Source organism: Fundulus heteroclitus, unplaced genomic scaffold, assembly GCF_011125445.2.
Source record: "Fundulus heteroclitus isolate FHET01 unplaced genomic scaffold, MU-UCD_Fhet_4.1 scaffold_71, whole genome shotgun sequence".
Classification (NCBI taxonomy): domain Eukaryota; kingdom Metazoa; phylum Chordata; class Actinopteri; order Cyprinodontiformes; family Fundulidae; genus Fundulus; species Fundulus heteroclitus.
Window position 1 is genome coordinate 63,596 of NW_023397154.1, and position 19,201 is coordinate 82,796.

General features: G+C 39.5%; 1 protein-coding gene across 1 annotated transcript; it reads right to left on the bottom strand.

The window, feature by feature from the left end:
• Positions 1 to 832: 832 nt before the first annotated feature.
• On the bottom strand, positions 833 to 13,983 carry LOC105919328 (complement factor I). The gene is made up of 17 exons (XM_012854629.3): positions 13,756 to 13,983; positions 11,833 to 11,990; positions 11,419 to 11,572; positions 11,243 to 11,306; positions 11,002 to 11,161; positions 10,711 to 10,907; positions 8,996 to 9,097; positions 8,792 to 8,914; positions 7,959 to 8,009; positions 7,854 to 7,874; positions 5,652 to 5,794; positions 5,270 to 5,373; positions 3,926 to 4,030; positions 3,658 to 3,833; positions 1,332 to 1,433; positions 1,100 to 1,248; positions 833 to 1,025 (listed from the first exon to the last, which is right to left on the bottom strand). Exons 1-17 carry the CDS (start codon positions 13,807 to 13,809, stop codon positions 957 to 959), a joined length of 1,932 nt encoding a protein of 643 aa, XP_012710083.2. The 5' UTR covers positions 13,810 to 13,983; the 3' UTR covers positions 833 to 956.
• Positions 13,984 to 19,201: the final 5,218 nt, after the last annotated feature.

A 19,201-nucleotide genomic window follows, 5' to 3' on the forward strand; every position in this document is an offset into this window, starting at 1 on the left:
ATGGAGATGTGTTGTTCCTATTTTAAGTGCAAAAATCTTATTCTATTGGCAGATCATCTTATTTACCTACTCAAATCAAGGAAAAATACACAAATTTTAAGAGCATTTTACTTATTTTTAGTTCCGTTTTTGCAGTGTAGACTGGCAACCTGTCCAGGGTGAAGCCAGGAATGGGCAGTATTTCTAATACAAGTATTTTAAATAGGTAATTCAAATACAAAATACTATTTTGTAATTAAGATTTTATTCAGATGATGTGGGCAATCTATTCCACCAATAGAGTAAATGAGTATACTTAAGGAAGGGCTCCTTGAGTTACTGAACATTTCTCAGGGCAGAGGTTTATATTGGGGTGTCTAATATGAGCGGTCAGCATATCTGTTGACTGATTATGAACGGAGTCTCTTGCTTTCAGAGGTTTTTCCAGATAGTGTACAAGTGAAGGGATAGAAGAAAAAGGCACTTAGAATGAAGTATTTTGTAGTATATTGAATATACAAAAATACAGTATTTTATTTTGATACATTTTTTTGGCTGCTGTATTTTGTAGTTTATTTTGATACATTTTTAAGGTGGGTATTTGGTATTTTATTTGGAAATACATTTTGATGTATTTGTGCCCATCCCAGGGTGCACCCCGCCTCTCGCCCATTGACAGCTGGAGGGGGGCACCAGCATGCTTCGCGACCCCATGAGGGATAAGCGTGCTTAGATAATGTATAGATGGATGGAACTTGTTTTTATTATCAACTTTATCTTAAAACCTGATAAAAAAAAACTTGAAATGTGGAGTAAGTGAAATCAGATTTCTTTCAGCACAGGAACCGGAACGATATTTTTCTGGGTACAGCTCTGTTTTTATTGGCAGATAAAAGCTGTGATCAGGTTGACGTGCGAAAGCCTCCGTCAGGACGAAGAGTTGAGCTGAAGCAGCGAGGAGAAGCTGGTCGTTCTCATCAGGAGTTAAACTTGGTGACCGCGGGCCAGCCGGTGTGATGTCGGATCCACTCAAAGTAATGAGCGACCTGCCACGAAGAGAGGAAACTACGGTTAACGGGATCCCCTCGGATTAAAACCCCCCAAAGAAAAAGGGATTTACCTGCGTGTAAACTCCTGGGAAGCCCTGCTGTCCACACCTCTCCCCCCAGCTGACGATGCCCCACAGGTAGGACACCCCGAGCTCATCCTCGCAGACCAGAGGACCGCCGCTGTCCCCCTGACACGAGTCAACGCTGCCCTCCAGATCGCCTGCACACAGAGAACCAAAACCTGGTTCAACCCTTCAACACCACCACAAAGCTGCTTGGAGTGGTCGCCGTGCCGGCACCCACCTGCACACATCATCCCTGGTTTGATGCGATCCTTGTAGGAGGATTCACAGCCAGAGATGAGCGACACGTTGGCCCAGAGCAGCACCTGAGCCGACCTCCCATCTGGACACAAAGATTGCCTTTAAACAAAGAACTGGGCAGCAGACGGCACTAATTATAACAAAGCTTAGAGGCCTGAAATCATGCCTTCTGAGCCTTTTATCGGAAGAAAATACCTCCAGATTAGATCGTGAATCACCAGATTGGTCTAAAAGCCAGATTTGGTCTGAAGGCTTGTTCAACATTAAAAACCAGATTTAAAATTCCAACAGATGTCTACATGAGAGTGAGAATAATTTGGATAAACAGGAACAAGTCACCTCTGTCAAGCATTTTAAACATAAAACATAAACACAACATAAGACCTGTTCTGTGATGAAGTAATTTGTATTTGTAAATGTCTTCTAGTCCTTCGTCCATCATGGATTCACCTTTTTGACGGTGCGTGGCTTGTAAAACCTTGATTTTTTTAAATTAAAAGGTAAAACAAAACTTCTTTACCTGCTTCAAGTCAGCCATATTGTTTTTTTTCATCTCTCATGATCAGAATAAGGAAGATCTTTACTGCTAAGTGGTATATATCTACTATTATTAGGTGAAGAAAATACTGGATAGTTTTTCTCCATCAACGTTATAAAGCTCGTTAAGGGCAACTAAATAATCTCTGATATTCAAGACAGAACTGACTTTTTTCTATTCGCTCCTCTCAGGGACATTAGTATTGTGCACATGACATTTTGAAGATTTTTTTTTTTTTTAAAGCTGACATTAGAAAGGATAAACCCATATTTACATGCGGCGCCCCATAAGGTTAGAAAGCAGATTAAAGACAAGATTGTGTTCAGGTCAGTCAGTTGCTTCTATATGTAGGTTTGATGGAGTCATCTCTGGGATTAAAATGGGGCCCATATGGTCCTAAACACAACACATTGTGCAAATTTAACTGATTTTCCAATTAACTTTGAGGCCAAACGAATACCCACGCAAGGCCATCAGGTTTTGCTGGAACAACTACGTTTTGCTAACCTTCAGGGGTCCCAGAAGATATCAAGAGAAAACAGAGACCTAATTAGAACCCACCCAGCCTGAAACAAACCCTTATGGGGCCCACATGTTAGCTGCATTATTGAAAGTCCTAACTTGGACCCAGGAAAGATGTCCCACAAAATACGTTCATGCTACAGTAGAAAGTCGAGTCAGTGGGAATTGATGGTTGTTGTTCTTATTAATAAGCTACATGCTATTAGCAATAAAGTCTGATAACGATGCATTTCTATTCTGTTTATGCATTCAAATAGTAAAAATAAGTTCCAATCAATTAAAAGGGCAAATATAAGTGTTTTCACCTTGCTTTAAACCCGTGGCAGCCATATTGGACTGTAAGGTTGGGATCGGTGAGGAAGTTCTGATTTTTTACATCAGATCTTCTACTTCAGCGGGTGTTCCAGGTACATTTTCCCAACATCAACTTGGAAACCCTGACTTACGAGTTAAAAACACAACTAATTTTAAGGTCCTGTCTGCAGAAACACAGAAATCTAACACGTCTAAATGCGAGTGGTGCTTTTAGTGAGATGACCCAAGGATTTTAAAGACTTCTTTTCAATGTGAAAACATTTGAAAACAAACAAAAAAAAAAAATGCCTGTATCTGTATAAACTTGCAAAATCACACCTATGGGTTCACACCAATGTTGCTGCTGATTTGGGAGCTATTAGCCACAAACACAGAGCTGTTTATACCTGTTTCCTGTCTCTACCAATTTGATACAGTCACCCTCAAATAATAAACTAAAAAGTTGATTCTGAGAGAGAAACAGTGAACATTGAATAAAAACCATAGTTAACAATTAGCCATTCACATTCCCAGGAGGTTTTTCAGGTGTAATTTATGCTTCATATAGACATGTCACCCCCTACTGGCTTGGCATGTATAAAAAAACTATATAGAGATAGCTGCTAATTTTTTAGATTTGGCAATTAAATAACCATCAAGTAATAACTGATGTTTTGACACAAAGCTAGTTTACTGTTTACCCAGTGAGGAAAAATATTTCAAACTACATAAATTTTTCTTAATTGTTTCAGTTTAAATATATTAATTGCTGTGTTTCTTTAAGATCCCTCTATTTTTTCTCAGATTAAGTTTACAATCTCATGTACAACCGGTCTGATTGGTGTGCCCGTTGCAGATTTTTGTTCTTTATGCTCCATAAAGACTCTGCTGCTCCACGTATCTGTTCCTACGGAGGCTGGAAACATTACGCTGGCCGCGGTGATGTCGGTACCTGCTGTCCGTCCCCACCCTGAGATGCTGCAGGTGTGGTTGGGTTGGAACAGCTGAGTGGTCCAGGGGACGCACACGGCTCTGATGGCCGGGTTGTCCTCCAGGCATTTCTCTGTGTATGGAAGCTTCTCTAGCTTTATCAGAGCGATGTCGTTTTCATACGTGGACGGCACGTAGCTGCAGGACGTTCACACGGAGACGGTCAGTGGAAATTAAGGGGTACCTTCATGCATCGCTGTGTTGGAGTCGCCGTTCAGGTGGTTTCTTACTTTGGGTGGATGAGGATGTCTTCCACTGGAACAATGTCTGTTGTTCCCTGAGCTCGAAATTTCTTCCAGAGGGAAAACTTGACTTTAAATGCAGAAGGATTCTGCCTGGTAAAGAATGAAATGAAATACTCTTAATACAATACGTGTTGCAGCCATCAGAACTACACCTGGAATAAAAGGGACTGATATTAAAATATTAGACATAGGTTGTCTTCTTGATAAAAAGCACTTTTGCAGAGATTGTGTATGAGCTCTTTAAAGGTGAACAGGCCAAGACAGATAGCACAAGCAGACACTGAAGCTGCTGCTTGTGAGCATGAAGTTCATCAGGAAAGGTGGTTTTACTTTTAATGTATCCTTTGTCAGAACAAAAAAATTTATTAAGACCACAAAATAAATGACTACTCTGTCCAAACAACTCTCCTGCATGTTTAGCCACAGTGATAAGCTGCAGCTTTTCCTTATATTTTCTTAATGTCTGAGCCAAATGAATGAGAGCGTTTGACTTCAGCTGCAGTTTGGATGCCTATTGTTGTCTAAACCTGCTTATCTGCGTGGAGTTGAAGGGACTGGGTCGATCTGTGGACAAGATGCGTTGCACGGTTAGGTATGAGCTTGTGTGTGCAGCCATGCACTCGCATACTCATAACCAAGGGCAATTTAGAAAGAGCAATTACGCTAAAGTCATGCTAGGTGGCAGGAAGCCAGAGTCCTTGGAGAGGAAGCCAGGCATGCACAGGGATACCCCAGACTGAGAATCAGATCCTTCTTGTTATGTCTGGTTGGGGCGCATGCCCAACATGCGCTCAGTAGACAGCTGTGGGGCACAAATACTGCGGACCCAAGCTCGATTCGTCCAATCAAAATACTGGAATTGCACACGTTACGTTTACGTTCTGCCCGACAGTTTGCAGCAATCTAGAGCTGGTTGTCCTCGCTAGTTCATAGAAGGATTGATGTGAATCTTTTCTGTTCAATAAATGAACATTATGAGTGAGCCTTAATTTAATGTATAAAAGTTAAATTACATGTAGCTTGTATAAAATGGCATTTATTGTGTGTTGGTCTATGTTAATTTATCTTTTTGATTTAAAATTGATCAAAGTCAGGTTGTAGTTATCACAAAAAATAAGTTGCTGCTAATTGGTGTTGAGTTTCTTTGGGAAACACATTTAACCTGCCTTGCCTGTTGGCAGTGGCCCCGAGGTAAATGACTGAATGTAGTGTGGACCTTTGGGTTCCTCAGACTTATTAAAGCATTAAACAAGTGTAGGCATTTGATGATTTGTTTAGATGGCAAGTAATCTTGTTTTCTACCAATGAGGGCGCAGTCATTGGTTGTACCTGACACAGTGAGCAGCTGTGAGGACCCAGCAGCCTCCAATGTAAGCTCCTCCACAGTCAATCCTCCGGTTCTCCTCCAGAGCCACTTGCCACTGGATCTGGGTCTGCAGACCAGCAGGAAGAAGCAGAATCAGTTGCCTTTAGTAATTACTGGGAAACTCCCAACTGCTGAGTAACGACAGCCATAAATGATCTTTGAATCTCACTTTGCATGATGGAAATAAAGACTTATTTAATCTCAGAAGTAAAACACTAACATTAAATGTTAGTAGATAGTTAATAATGTATTTATTTATGTTTAGTTAGATGGTAATAATCATTGATCGTAGAAGGCAACAGCATCACAAAAGGATTTCTTTTAGCCTCCTAAACTTTAACTGACCGGGTTCGCCGGGATTCCTCCAACCACCCTCTTCCTCCGGTTGCCCCGTCCTCGCTCCTCCGTCTCTGTGTCGTTTGTGATGTTCCTGTTGGGAATCCCACAGAACAGCTTGGCCTCCAGATGAGCTCTGTTGGCCCTCGTTTCTGGGCACAAACAAGCACAGACGTGTTTTAGCTGCTCGAGGTCCAGTCTGCGGGTTGGACCATTTCAATAAGACAATAAGCACCATGGACAGCGCCTCAGTTCCCTTAGACCAGGCATGTCCAAAGTGTGGCCCCCGAACTGATTCTGTGTGGCCCCCCCAACTGCATTTGGTCTACTGGAAAAATTTGGCTGATGGAGATGGAAACATTTTATTTCTATTAGGCTAAAATTAATGCAGACAGATTTTCATCTTACAACTGAAAACATCTGGTACAACACAATATATTCATGTTTTAATAACCACACTTTTTACATTCTATTAAATTTCATAGTAAATATGACCTCATCTGTCTGAGAACTTTAACTCAGAGGCAAATATTTGTGCATTTAACGCTTTTTTTCCATCAAATTTTTATTAAAATTAGCTAAATACAGTGTTTTAAAATAAATACCGACCCAAATCCAGTTCTCGTATTGCAAGACCAAAAATAATTCAGGTTTCTTTTATTTTCAGTTGAATCTAACATAATTATCAAACTGCTTGACCATCTTTTAATAAAGCAAATGTGCAAAACCCGTTTTTAGCTTTGGATCTACAGTGATTTAACATCCTTTTCCTTCAGAAAATAATTTGTTTAATTGAAATCATCATATTTTGTGAAGCAGGTAAAAGAATCACAACATCATTTCTGGGTTATTTTTATCGTTATTATCCATTTTTTGGCCCTCGAGTACTTTTGACTTCAGAATTTCTGCCCACATGCCAAAAAGTTTGGACACCTCTGCCTTAGACGCAGACAAAACTTGCGATCCAAATCAGAATCAGCAGGTTTAATATGAACTTCTACATGTTTCTACAAGGAAGAGAGACATGTTTGGATTGGTGTCGATATGACTGTTCATACTTCATCAGCCTGGGGGGAAAAAGTGTCTGTACAGCGGCTGCTTTTAGTAAACAGCTCTCTCTAGCGCCGCCCTGAAGGAAAAAGTCTGAACAGCATGTGTGCAGCATGTGTGGGGTCTGCAGAGATGTTAGCTGCCATTTTTCTGTAGGATAAGTTCAGACTGATATAGTCCAAAGGGGTTTGAGTTCTGTTTCAGTGATAAATAGCCTGCAAACAAATTTTATGATTTATATTTTAATAGCTGTTCGGTGTCTGTCGGTAGGCAATGTTTGCTGATACTGTTAATTTTCCTTTTTGATCTTCTTCTTTATTTAATATTCCTAAGAACATATAGATTTCCTCTCTTATTTTGAAGGTCAGTAGTTGACTCAATGGTAAATAATGTGTCTTTTAAATAGTTTTTTGATAGATTATGAGACTGATTATGCAAAATATTTATTTCTGTACATTAATAATGTTACTAATGATCAGCATTACTAGTTGTTTTAATCTTTTCACTGTTTTAGATGACGAGGGAAAAGGAAACAGCTGTGGAAGAGATGATAATTGGCCAGAAAAATCGAACACAGATACAGGTTTTCCAGAAAGTTGCTGCCGCTGCTTCACACCGGCTGGGTCACACATGAACAACCGCAGAACACTGATTTAAGTAACCGAAGATTTTCTCATGAGTCTTTCAGAAGCTGAAAATAGTTCAGAAAACCTAAATGTGCGACTCATTGGGTGTAAAAACAAAAAACTGGAAATACAGAACTTCAATAAATTAAACAAATATTGTGATAGAGAAAGTTGAGACGTTGCAGATTTTCTTATATATATATATATATATATATATATATATATATATATATATAGATAGATAGATAGATAGATAGATAGATAGATAGATAGATAGATAGATAGATAGATAGATAGATAGATAGATAGATAGATAGATAGATATCGCTATCTCTACATATATATATCTATATATATAGATATATATAGATATATATATATTCAGGTAGCTATATGTTTGTGTTGCACAAGCTGGTTGATTTTCTTTGTGTTTATGTTTTCAGTAAACCTGTTGATCCTGTTTGTTTTTTTTTGTCTTACAAGACAGATAGAGCGTCCTTCCTCAAATCTAAGAACCAACGCCAGGGTTACCTACCATTTTTACGAGAGATGTACTCTGAAAAACAAAAGCACAATTTAAGTAAAAAAGTAATCCAGTTTTACTAAAAACTCAACAAACATCTCCAAACACATTTAATACCTGGTAGGTTTTGCGTTGAGTTCACTGCATCAGTCGCAATTCCTGCTCCAGCTGCAGGAAGCAGAAACACCTTTTAGACATTCAGCTGCTGTTTTATTTAGGCGTTTTCTTTTATATTTGAAATATTTTTTATTTTATAACTAAATCTTATTGCTTTTCATTGGCTTCACTTACATTCTAAGCAAAGCCCATTTAAACACAAGCTGCATCAAAGCTTTGCTGAGCAAAAAGTAATTTGGTTTGCTCTGACTATACTATTACAGTATCTTCAAGTTTTGTTTAGGCGTTATTCTCTAAAACCTTCTTCCATTATTATTCAATGCCCCCATAAAGTGAGTAAAGTTTGCTTCAACCCAGAGGTGGCCCTACCCAGCGTGACACATACTGATGCAACATCCTGGTGGAGTTGGACTGCCTGTCCAACCTCTGTTGGGTCCAAGTATCGCCTCATGGTGCCAGTAGTGATACTGATTACCATCACAGGACAACTCAATGTAGTGATGTTAATTGGGCATTGCTGTACATTGTAATCAATGTTAGCTTTTCCATTTTAAATATTAATAGTAATAAGTAGTTGTCATATAAATGTCTTGAAGGTGACTTTCTCACGACGCCCCCTTGATGCAACTGCGCCCTGAGCAATTGCCAGTATTGACCAACAGTTGAAGCTGACCAGATAACAGCTTCAAATGAAGCTGTTATATTTAAAACTATTGTGTGCTCGTCCAAACAGTTTCAAACTTTGTCAAATTAAAGAAAAAAAATATTTTCCGAAAAATAAATCCAGCTTTTCAAAAGTTTGCTTTATTCATCTGATGGTTGTGGCGTCTTACTGAAATCGGTGTTGTGTTTCTGGGATTCATCTGCACCATCCAGACAGTCAATAATTTTGTCACCAACTGCCTCTTTGTGCAAACAAACGCCCGTCCTGCAGCGGAAAGCACCGTTCCTGCATTCTGACAAACACAAAGACACTCAGCGAGAACCTGAACCTGTAGTTATCCCTGCTGCCAGGTGAAATAATAATTTGGCTTTACTTTTGCAGCACATCTCATCGCTGCGGTCGCCACAGTCATCGACTCCGTCGCATGTCTGGTTGCGGTAGATGCATTTGTCGTTTGCACAGGTGAAGCCACATTCTGTGAGAAAATTGAAACGCCATAAAGAACAGAGACTGGGATACGCATAAAGCTTCTAACCACACATTATGAATCATTTATGTGGAGTGAAAAAGATAATTTAAGTAAAATAGTTTCCCCTGATTCAGGTTTTGTTTAACCACATGACATGTGTAGGCTTTTATTCTGAAGGAAAGTTTTGTCTTTATTACATCCTGAAAGACCTGGAAGTAAAGCAAACTAGTGGTAGATTAAAAGGTCTAGCTGCAGCTGCAGCCGCTCGATGTGCCCAACCATAGCTGCATCTGAAATTTTCTAATTAGAGCTCAGAGTTCCTTTTCCTTGACCTTTCATGGGCTCAACAGTCAGAACTCTAGCGTGAGGAGGAAAGGAGTGTCGGACTACTGAGCCGATTTCGGACTGCCTTTAACTCCGACGTCCCATTGGATGATGCGAATAAAATCCAGGCCTACAGCCTTCCGACAATAAACTCCAAAATACGCAAAGTTAGACTAATGTATATGCAAAATAAATGACATCCTAAAATTTCATTTTCAGGCTTAACAGATGTACATATATATATATATATATATATATATATATATATATATATATATATATATATATATATATTATTTCATCACATCACAGCCGGTGATTTCATTCCTTCCTTTTATTTAAATCTTTGCTGTTAACCTGTTACACCATGCCTTGGATCGTTTCTCTCCAAACATTTCTGTTAATATTCGTGATGTGGGTTGTGTTTATACATCATGTCCCCCACAGGACTGTAGGATTCCTTATAGTCCTTAGAGCTGGTAAGGGACATTGTGAGCTCCCCATGCTGAAGGAGCTCTGATACGAAGCACACAGGCTTCTAATCCTACCTCCTTCCTATCATGGCGACTGCTGACACACTTCCACTTTGGTAAAAGAGTCCTTACCAACCAGACTTTTTCACTGCAAAACACGCCCAGGGACTTTAGGGTTGGGGGACAACGGTGGGCATTTTATGCAGCGGCTGCAACTTGACCCTTCTGATATATTTACGCAACTAACAGCCATGTTGAGAACCACCTGTGTCAATGGTCTCACTATCCTCTAGTTCAAGATGAAATAAACTTGCTAAAAGGTAGATTGGATTTGATTGGACAAATATAGGTGGCTGAAATTGTAATTAACTGGATATGTTTTAATCCATTGAGTAATGGTTTAGAATGGATTGCATGTAATGAGGCTTAGACTACAATGTTCAAAGCTGCTGCTCTCTAAAACGTGGCTAATAGTTGAAGTGATGCAAACATTAAATTTTGTGTTTGACATTTCTCATTGTTTTCAGATTGTTCCAAGTGATCAGAGACACTTTTTTAGGTTAAATATTGCTACTAATTGAACAGTTTGAAGGATAGAGATTCTTGTCTAAGAAGATTATCAGTCACTATCAGTCAGGGTCTGGTCCAGAGTACCAACTTTGGACCCTCAATAGAAAAGATAACTTCTCAGCCTTTGCCCTTCATGAGCAGAGTGAAGCCATCCTGTGAGAAACCGCGGCGTGTCAAATAAAAGTCAAATAAGACACAGCTTTCAGGTGTTTTAAGAGACATGCAGATGTTTCACAATCTTCTCAGACTGACCTTCAGGTGGTTCCTTGTAACAGGTTGCTGCAGCCACCTTTCTGTCAGTAGCATTCACCTTGTTGTAGATTTCACACTCAGCCAGAGACGTTTCATAGCCTTGGCAGCGGACACTGACACAACTGCTGGGGAGATCTTTGTTGTCACTGTTGGCCACCAGGGAGTTGTAGTCCAAAGTGTCTGCAGATGCTGCACCTCTGTCGCAATATTGGATGTTTTAGTTTGCCTGGCATGTCGTTGAAAACAAAAACCCTGAACTTTATGGATATAAATGTAAATAAATCTCCTCACAGTTGATGCTTGTGCTCCTTGCAGGCAACATTGGCAGCTGCCACGTCCCACCGCTGCTGACACACCAATAAATTATCAACACCTCCGCTGCCGTTAGGGAGTAAGATCTTGATCAGTCCCGTGGCTTCGTCCAGGGAACTTCGGAACTTAGCAATGTTCACTGTAGAATAAATAAACTGTGATTTATAGATATGACAACCTGAGCTGGAACAAGACTGTAAATGTGTTTGTGAAACAGAACCTTTGCACTCTTTTCCGAAGTGAGACATTCGGGGCTTCTTGTTCCTGCACGAGATTGCCATTGCCTGGGAAAGAAATCAGCATTTCTTCACAAAACTAAGAAAAATTATTCTATTATTATGTATTAGTCTCCAAACCATTGTTGCTTCAAACAGCTGAAGAACAGTTTAGTCTTACCTGGCAATAAGATATGTAATTCCTGTGGTCTAGCCCACAAACTGGTTCCACGCCCTCCGTGGGACACTGGTAGGGAAGTTTGCAGGCACATTGTCCTTCACTGCAACGCTGCCATGGAGGGCAAAACACCAGGCCACATGATGCTCGAGTCAACCTGAGACATATAGACCATCAGTCTGCTGTTATCCACTGGTCCACAGTGATGGATAACCTGAGATTGTTTCCACGTCTGTCTGAACAACCTGTTAGCTATCTCTCTAGACCAACAGTCTCATTTCTATAAACGCACTAACCCTTGAAAATCACCGGCACAATCTCAAACATTTATGTGACAGGATTTCAGAAATCTCAATGAAGTCCTGATCAGGACAATTGTTGAGGATTACAATAACATGTGATGGCTACTTGGCTTACTTTTTGTCCAGACATTCTTGCGAACCCAGAAACTCATCCGTCTCGGGTGCTTTGGTGGTTTTTGGAGTGGTAGGTGTGACCACTGGGTAGGGGAATTTTACCGGAAGTTGTACCTGTTGGTCTATGGCTGATGGCTGGTCTGGATCTGGTGGATTCGCCTGATGAAGCAATTAAACAGATTCTCAAGCCAACGTATCCCGTTAGTTGTGGACAGAAGCTAAATGTTAAAGCATTATGCAGATGATGTGTGACTTTATTTAAGAATGCTTAAATGCACATTTTAACAATATATTTCATTGGTATTCTAACAAACAAATGACATATTCTTGGATGTGAAAAATATTGCCCTTAAATTTTAATTTAGCTGGATCTAGATCCGTTTATCTTCTAGAAATTGTATTGAAATAAGTAGCCAATTGTTGAAATGATATTAACTTTCTTTTTCTACAATGAGGCATTCCAAAAGCCAAATAACGTAGATAATTGTGCATAGCTCAGTTATCATTGGTATGACAGTCCCCTGAATGTTTATCTTCCATTCGGTTTGTTCAACAAACAGTAAACCTGCAGAACAGGGTTTTTTCAAATATGCAATTAGAAGAGCTGAATTTTGTTGAATGTATAAAAATAAATGTTTTGGGGCCCATTCAACCATAAACTGAAGAGTTGGAAAATATGAAAAATCTTTGATCTACAATCTGTTTTCTCCTATTTTACTTCAACATTGAGAAACAGCTCTACATCTTTGCCTCATTGAGCATTCGGAGAGCTTGTTTATGTGGAACCCTGTAGTTTTACGGTGTTCCAGCATGGCTTAATCTCTTCACATTGGATCGTTTCTAAACATGTTCTGGGGCAAAAAGACCACCTTGTCAATCAGGGTCCATTGTTGGTGCCGGTGGTGCCGTATGTTTCACAAAGTCACGTTGACATTCTTCATTAAAAATATTTGAATTGGCTGGTAGTTGTGTGTTTTCTGATGTTTAGGCACTGTTGTGTTGGTTGTTATCTCTCTTTCTTTCCTGGTACCAGACTTGGGGAAGTTGTGTATCAACAGAACATAAACTCCACATTATAAACAGTGGATCTCTTTGCTTACAGGTAAATTTTGAAGAACCTGATAATTGGCCCTTTTCAAATTAGACAAACACCAAATGTCTTGGGTAGCACCATGGATGGACTGTTCTTGCTGGTCTTGGTAGTTTTGGAGCTCTAGATTTTAATCCAGAGCCATAAAACATTTTTGATGGCAGCCTTAAGATGAGGGACGATGGATGAATCTAAATATATGACAATCCTGCAAGAAACCAGTCAGTCTACAGAGGGCCTGAGACTGGGGTGCTGTACTTTCACATCTTTTCGTTTCATAGAATGATACGTTTGGGTGAATTTAACGGGCTGATCTTTTGAATTTAGCCTTCAATCTGAATCCCATGAAACAAAGTTCCAACCCCATTTTGCATATTTTCTCCAGGAGATCAGATAGAAAGCAAGCTCGTCTAGCTTTAGCAGTGTACAAATACTGAGCTGCTGAGCTTAGGCCAAAAAAAGTCAAAAAAACAAACAATAAAAACAAAAACAATGCAACAAACTCCAAATAAATCTGGAAACAATGGTATGCGGGTTTCCTTCCTGCAAAACTGACTATTTGGTTAATTGTATGTTTGGTTTATTATTAAGCAGATAAAGATAAAAAAAAGATATGAATTAAAAGAAAATGGCCGTCTACTGCTTTCTATTACATGATTTTGACCCTCGGGGCAAAAAGAAGGCACTGTTTAATCGATTATCCAGCAAAACAAACATAGCTTATTGCATGCACTGCTGTTATACCTGTTAATGCTAGTTATTGCTAGTTATTCTGGTGTTATACCAGCTTTGTACTGTAGAAAACCTGAATGAGAATAAAACTGCCCAACTTACCGATTCAGAGCAAACGATAAGAAGAAATAATAGGAAAAAAGAGCCTGGTCTCATCCTGACAGATCTTGGAGATAAAGTCAAATATTTCTATATGTGTAAAAAGCTGCAGGTTCTGGAGCAGCTTTGTTCTCTGAATGGACTCAGGTTAAGATCTGAAGTATGGTCCTCTGGCTAATGTCGTCTCCCATCAATCATTAGCTCGTCTCGTCACTGTGAACACACGAGATCGCCGTCTGTAACCCTGATTGATCCGTCTGATCCTCAGTGTGTGACAGAGAGATTGGACATGTGGGAAACCCAGATTCCTGTAAGAACCACAAACATGAGGGCGGCGATTCTGCTCAAAGGTTGAAATCTGACCTGGATGCTGTGAAGTCAGATGATTTCATCTGGGAGTTTTTTAAGTTTCAGAGCCGCCTTTGTTGACAGTTAGCTGAATGAAAATCAACACCTGTCATTGTTAAGCTCGTTATTTTAGCCAATGGGCTAAAACACGTCGCAGAAACTTGGTCAGGACTTAAGGGAAACTGGGTCACATCACAGGAAACAATTAACAATGGAGTCATTTAATATACATACATACAAACTTTGGGGATGACCAAATGCTAAATGTCTGAAAGCTGAAAGGAATCATTCCATAACTTTCTTCAAAGAGAAAAGTTTCCATATATTTCGTCAGTATTTAGCAGAACTGCCTCCAGTGTGACTTGGATCAAACGCTTATCGTCCAAAAGCTTCTTAAAATAGTTCACTGGAAAGAGGTGTAACTGGGTCAGGGTTGTAGGCTGCCTTCATATTCATACCCGTAGTTTTTATTGTCAGCACTGTGTATGTACGGGACATACAGAGGACTCTTAAACCAAAAGCTGAAGCAGTGAACATAAGCAATAAATAGACTAAATGGAACTAAACAAAACATGTAAATGTGTTAAACACTATGAGTAGAATAAACAATGTAAAGCCACAATGGCAGGTCCCCGATAAAAACAGGAGTAAAATAAAGAGACACTAACGTCAGACGATAAGAACACAATGAAATGACGGCATAGAGTTTGGAGTGTGTCATATTTCTTATCTGCCGTCACAGACAGAGTTTACATATCGAGGAGGGATAAAAGTTGGTGTCAGTGAAAAGTGGTCGAAACATAAATAAAAAGCTTAGTGATTAAATGTAATGCCCCTTTTCCACGTATTCTACTTAGGCCGGCTCCACTCCACTCAGCCCACTTGGGCAGCGTTTCCATTACAGTTATTTTTGCAACAGTAATGGCAAAACCTACCTTGTTTTTTACCTATCGGAGCAGAGGAGGGACATGTGATGTGAACAGACTGATGTTCAACCATGGGTGTGGAGAGCTGGATGGGAATACATTGAGCCACCGAACAGCAATGGCTAATACCAGTCATATCAAGCTAGCTTATTATGGCTAAAGAGCTAGCTTAGCCGTGACTGAGCTCAACTGCACATTTCTACATTATGTGTACATTGTATTCCACTGTGTTAGCTCATGTCTTGTAGGCTCATACCGAACCATGCAACAGTAATGATAAATACCAGTCAATTCCAGCTAGCTTATTATGGCTAAAGAGCTAGCTTAGCAGTGACTGAGGTCAACTGCACATTTCTACATTATGTGTACATTGTATTCCACTGTGTCAGCTCATGTCTTGTAGGCTCATATAGAACCTTGCAACATCCATCTGTCCATCCATTTTCTAACACGCTTATCCCTATTGGGTTCGCGACGAACCATGCAACAGTAATGGTTAATACCAGTCAATTCCAGCTAGCTTATTATGGCTAAAGATGGCTAAAGAGCTAGCTTAGCAGTGACTGAGGTCAACTGCACATTTCTACATTATGTGTACATTGTATTCCACTGTGTTAGCTCATGTCTTGTAGGCTCATACCGAACCATGCAACAGTAATGATAAATACCAGTCAATTCCAGCTAGCTTATTATGGCTAAAGAGCTAGCTTAGCAGTGACTGAGGTCAACTGCACATTTCTACATTATGTGTACATTGTATTCCACTGTGTTAGCTCATGTCTTGTAGGCTCATATAGAACCTTGCAACATCCATCTGTCCATCCATTTTCTAACACGCTTATCCCAATTGGGTTTGCGACGAACCATGCAACAGTAATGGTTAATACCAGTCAATTCCAGCTAGCTTATTATGGCTAAAGATGGCTAAAGAGCTAGCTTAGCAGTGACTGAGGTCAACTGCACATTTCTACATTATGTGTACATTGTATTCCACTGTGTTAGCTCATGTCTTGTAGGCTCATACCGAACCATGCAACAGTAATGATAAATACCAGTCAATTCCAGCTAGCTTATTATGGCTAAAGAGCTAGCTTAGCAGTGACTGAGGTCAACTGCACATTTCTACATTATATGTACATTGTATTCCACTGTGTCAGCTCATGTCTTGTAGGCTCATATAGAACCTTGCAACATCCATCTGTCCATCCATTTTCTAACACGCTTATCCCTATTGGGTTCGCGACGAACCATGCAACAGTAATGGTTAATAGGTCCGTGTACCTTCAGGCAATTCGATTTTTTTCCGGAAAACCAAAACGGAAAACGGAAACTACTTCCGTTTTCTCGTTTTTCCATTTAAAATAAAAAACGGGAAAATGGAAAACAAAGCCGTTTTTCCGTTTTTGTCAACACAATTTAAAAATGAAAAACCAGAAAAACTAAATGAAAAAAACAGCCCGTTTTTCGATTTCGCCAATTCTTTTTTTCCATTTTCTTTTTAGGATTGAAAGACGAAGACGCTTTCACGGATGGCCCGGAAGTGCCGTAAAATATTTCAAAATAAAAGCCTAGATGTACACGTAACATAATGCAAGTCTGAAGAAAAATAATGAAGCGGAGAGATTTCTTTTGAATAAAAAGAGGACCTTTTTACTTGGCAGCATGATAGTTTATTGTAGATACTTGAGCTTTTTTACATTATTGTGTGTTTTATTGGTGGAACATGAAACACAAAGGCTGATCAAATGCTGTATACAAAAATATGGAAGCAAAGTTTATTTGAAGATTTTTCTCATCAAGCAAAACCCACCTTCACATAGGATTACTGTCTATATGTGTCTTGTTTTTAGTGAACAGTATATATTGTTGAAGCTAACAGAGAAACAAAGATTTCTTTTATTGATTTAATTGATTTATCTTCACCCACAACAAGAACAAATAGGGGAGACCGGGGCTAGTTGTCACACTTTTTACACTCATACATAAATATTGGAATCAAAACACCATATATAAAAAACATATGTACCAGATGAAAGAGCAAAGTCTCAGGTATATATTTTGTATTCGGGTATATTTTATATCTTATTTCTGTGCAGAGTTATAAGCGATCTAATGGAGATTGTCACCATGGTAAGTTATCACACTATATGGGGTAAGATGTCACACGGGGTTTTGCGACCAATAAAAAAAAGGGCAAAATTAATTTTGTTGTTATTTTTTAATTTTAAGTAAATAAATGACAATAACTCACTTTTACTATTTATGAAATACATATGCAACATGCATTACGAAACTGACACTTAAACTTTGAATACAAACAAAAGAAAATCTCAGAGTCAGGCTCCTCATCTGAGTTGCAGTTTTGGCATAGCTTATGTAGATTGAATTGCCAGGAGTACATGCATCATATGAAATAAATTGAAATATTATGAAACATCGATTGATAGCTGTCTGACCCTGAATTTCCGCTGGTGTGAATGTTTTACAGTATCACCTCAAAGTGCGGTATGACATTAAAGTCCTTCGCTGTACTCCTGTTCGACTTGTGACCTAGGGTCACCTGCCTGACTGCCCTCAGCATCACGTCAGGTGCTGCACGGCCATGCTCTGCTTTTCTTTTATAACTCCTGACTGTCTTCTCACTTAGTCCTCTCTTTTAAATTGCTCTTTTTTCTGTAAAAATAATGTAAAATATTTATTTGGATGTATTGATTTAAATTATTTTTGAAAATTATCATTTTGGGGTAAGTTGTTACATGTGACAAGTTGCCCCAAATGACCATGTTTGCTAATGCTAGCTTTTTTTGCTAATGCTACTTTTAAGACTAATCTTAAAACTTTCCTTTTTGACAAAGCTTATAGTCAGAGTGGCTCATGTTACCCTGAGCTATCTCTATAGTTATGCTGCTATAGGCTTAGGCTGCTGGAGGACATCAGGGCCTATTTCTCTCACTCTGCTGAGTTCTCCTACTGTTCTCCAGTTTTGCATTGCATTGAAATGACTGTCGTCATTTCAGCTTTTAACTTTTTTGTTCTCTCTCTCTTTTTCTTCATAGTAGGTACACCTGGTCTGGCGTTCTGTTAACTGTGACATCATCCAGAGAAGACGGCTCACCCGCTACTACCATCTAATGTAGAACAGATTACTAGATCAATGTGTGCTTCTGTGCTTTTTTGTCTCTCTTGTTGTGTCTCTGCTCTGTCTTCTGTAACCCCAGTCGGTCGAGGCAGATGACCGTTCATACTGAGCCCGGTTCTGCCGGAGGTTTTCCTTCCCGTTAATGGGGAGTTTTTCTTCCCACTGTCGCTTCATGCTTGCTCAGTATGAGTGATTGCAGCAAAGCCATGTACAATGCAGATGACTCTCCCTGTGGCTCTACGGTTCCCCAGGAGTGAATGCTGCTTGTCGGGACTTTGATGCAATCAACTGGTTTCCTTATATAGGACATTTTGGACCAATCTGTATAATCTGACCCAATCTGTATAATATGATTGAACTTGACTTTGTAAAGTGCCTTGAGATGACATGTTTCATGATTTGGCGCTATATAAATAAAATTGAATTGAATAAAATTGAATATTTTGTTACATCCCAATTTTTTTTTTAATTTTTCAAAAAGTTATTTCAATTAGAAAAACCTTATAATTTTCAAAGTCACTTCCATTCAGGGCCATACATGTTTGGCTTTCATCTACTGACATCATTAAGAAACCGTTTTTTTTCTCCCCATGGACATAATGAAGTTAAAGTGTTTCGATTTGGAGGAACTACAACCTGAAGAGCTCCACGATGTCCTCGCCTGTCTTCCTCACGTCCTCCTCTGTCATCGTGCTAAGGATGGCTGCTTTCTGGTACATATAGATCGCCTAAAAACACAACAGAAACACACAAATCAACACGTCTAGTGGATCTGGAGAAGTACGTTGAGTCTTTAATTTTTAGTTTGTTCCTGTCCGTAGAGGTTAAAAAGGAAATTGTGGATAGAGTGAAGCTTACCTTGGACCAGCGGCTCTCTTTGCACAGCAGGTCAGCGTAGCGGTACGCCTGCTGCCATTCCTGCTGAAACGAGTGTGTCCACATCAGTTCCCAGTAACACAGGTGGTGGATCTGCTTCCACTCCTGCTGGCTGCCGATGCACTCCTCAAACCTGGCCCGGGCCTTAGAAAACGAGCAG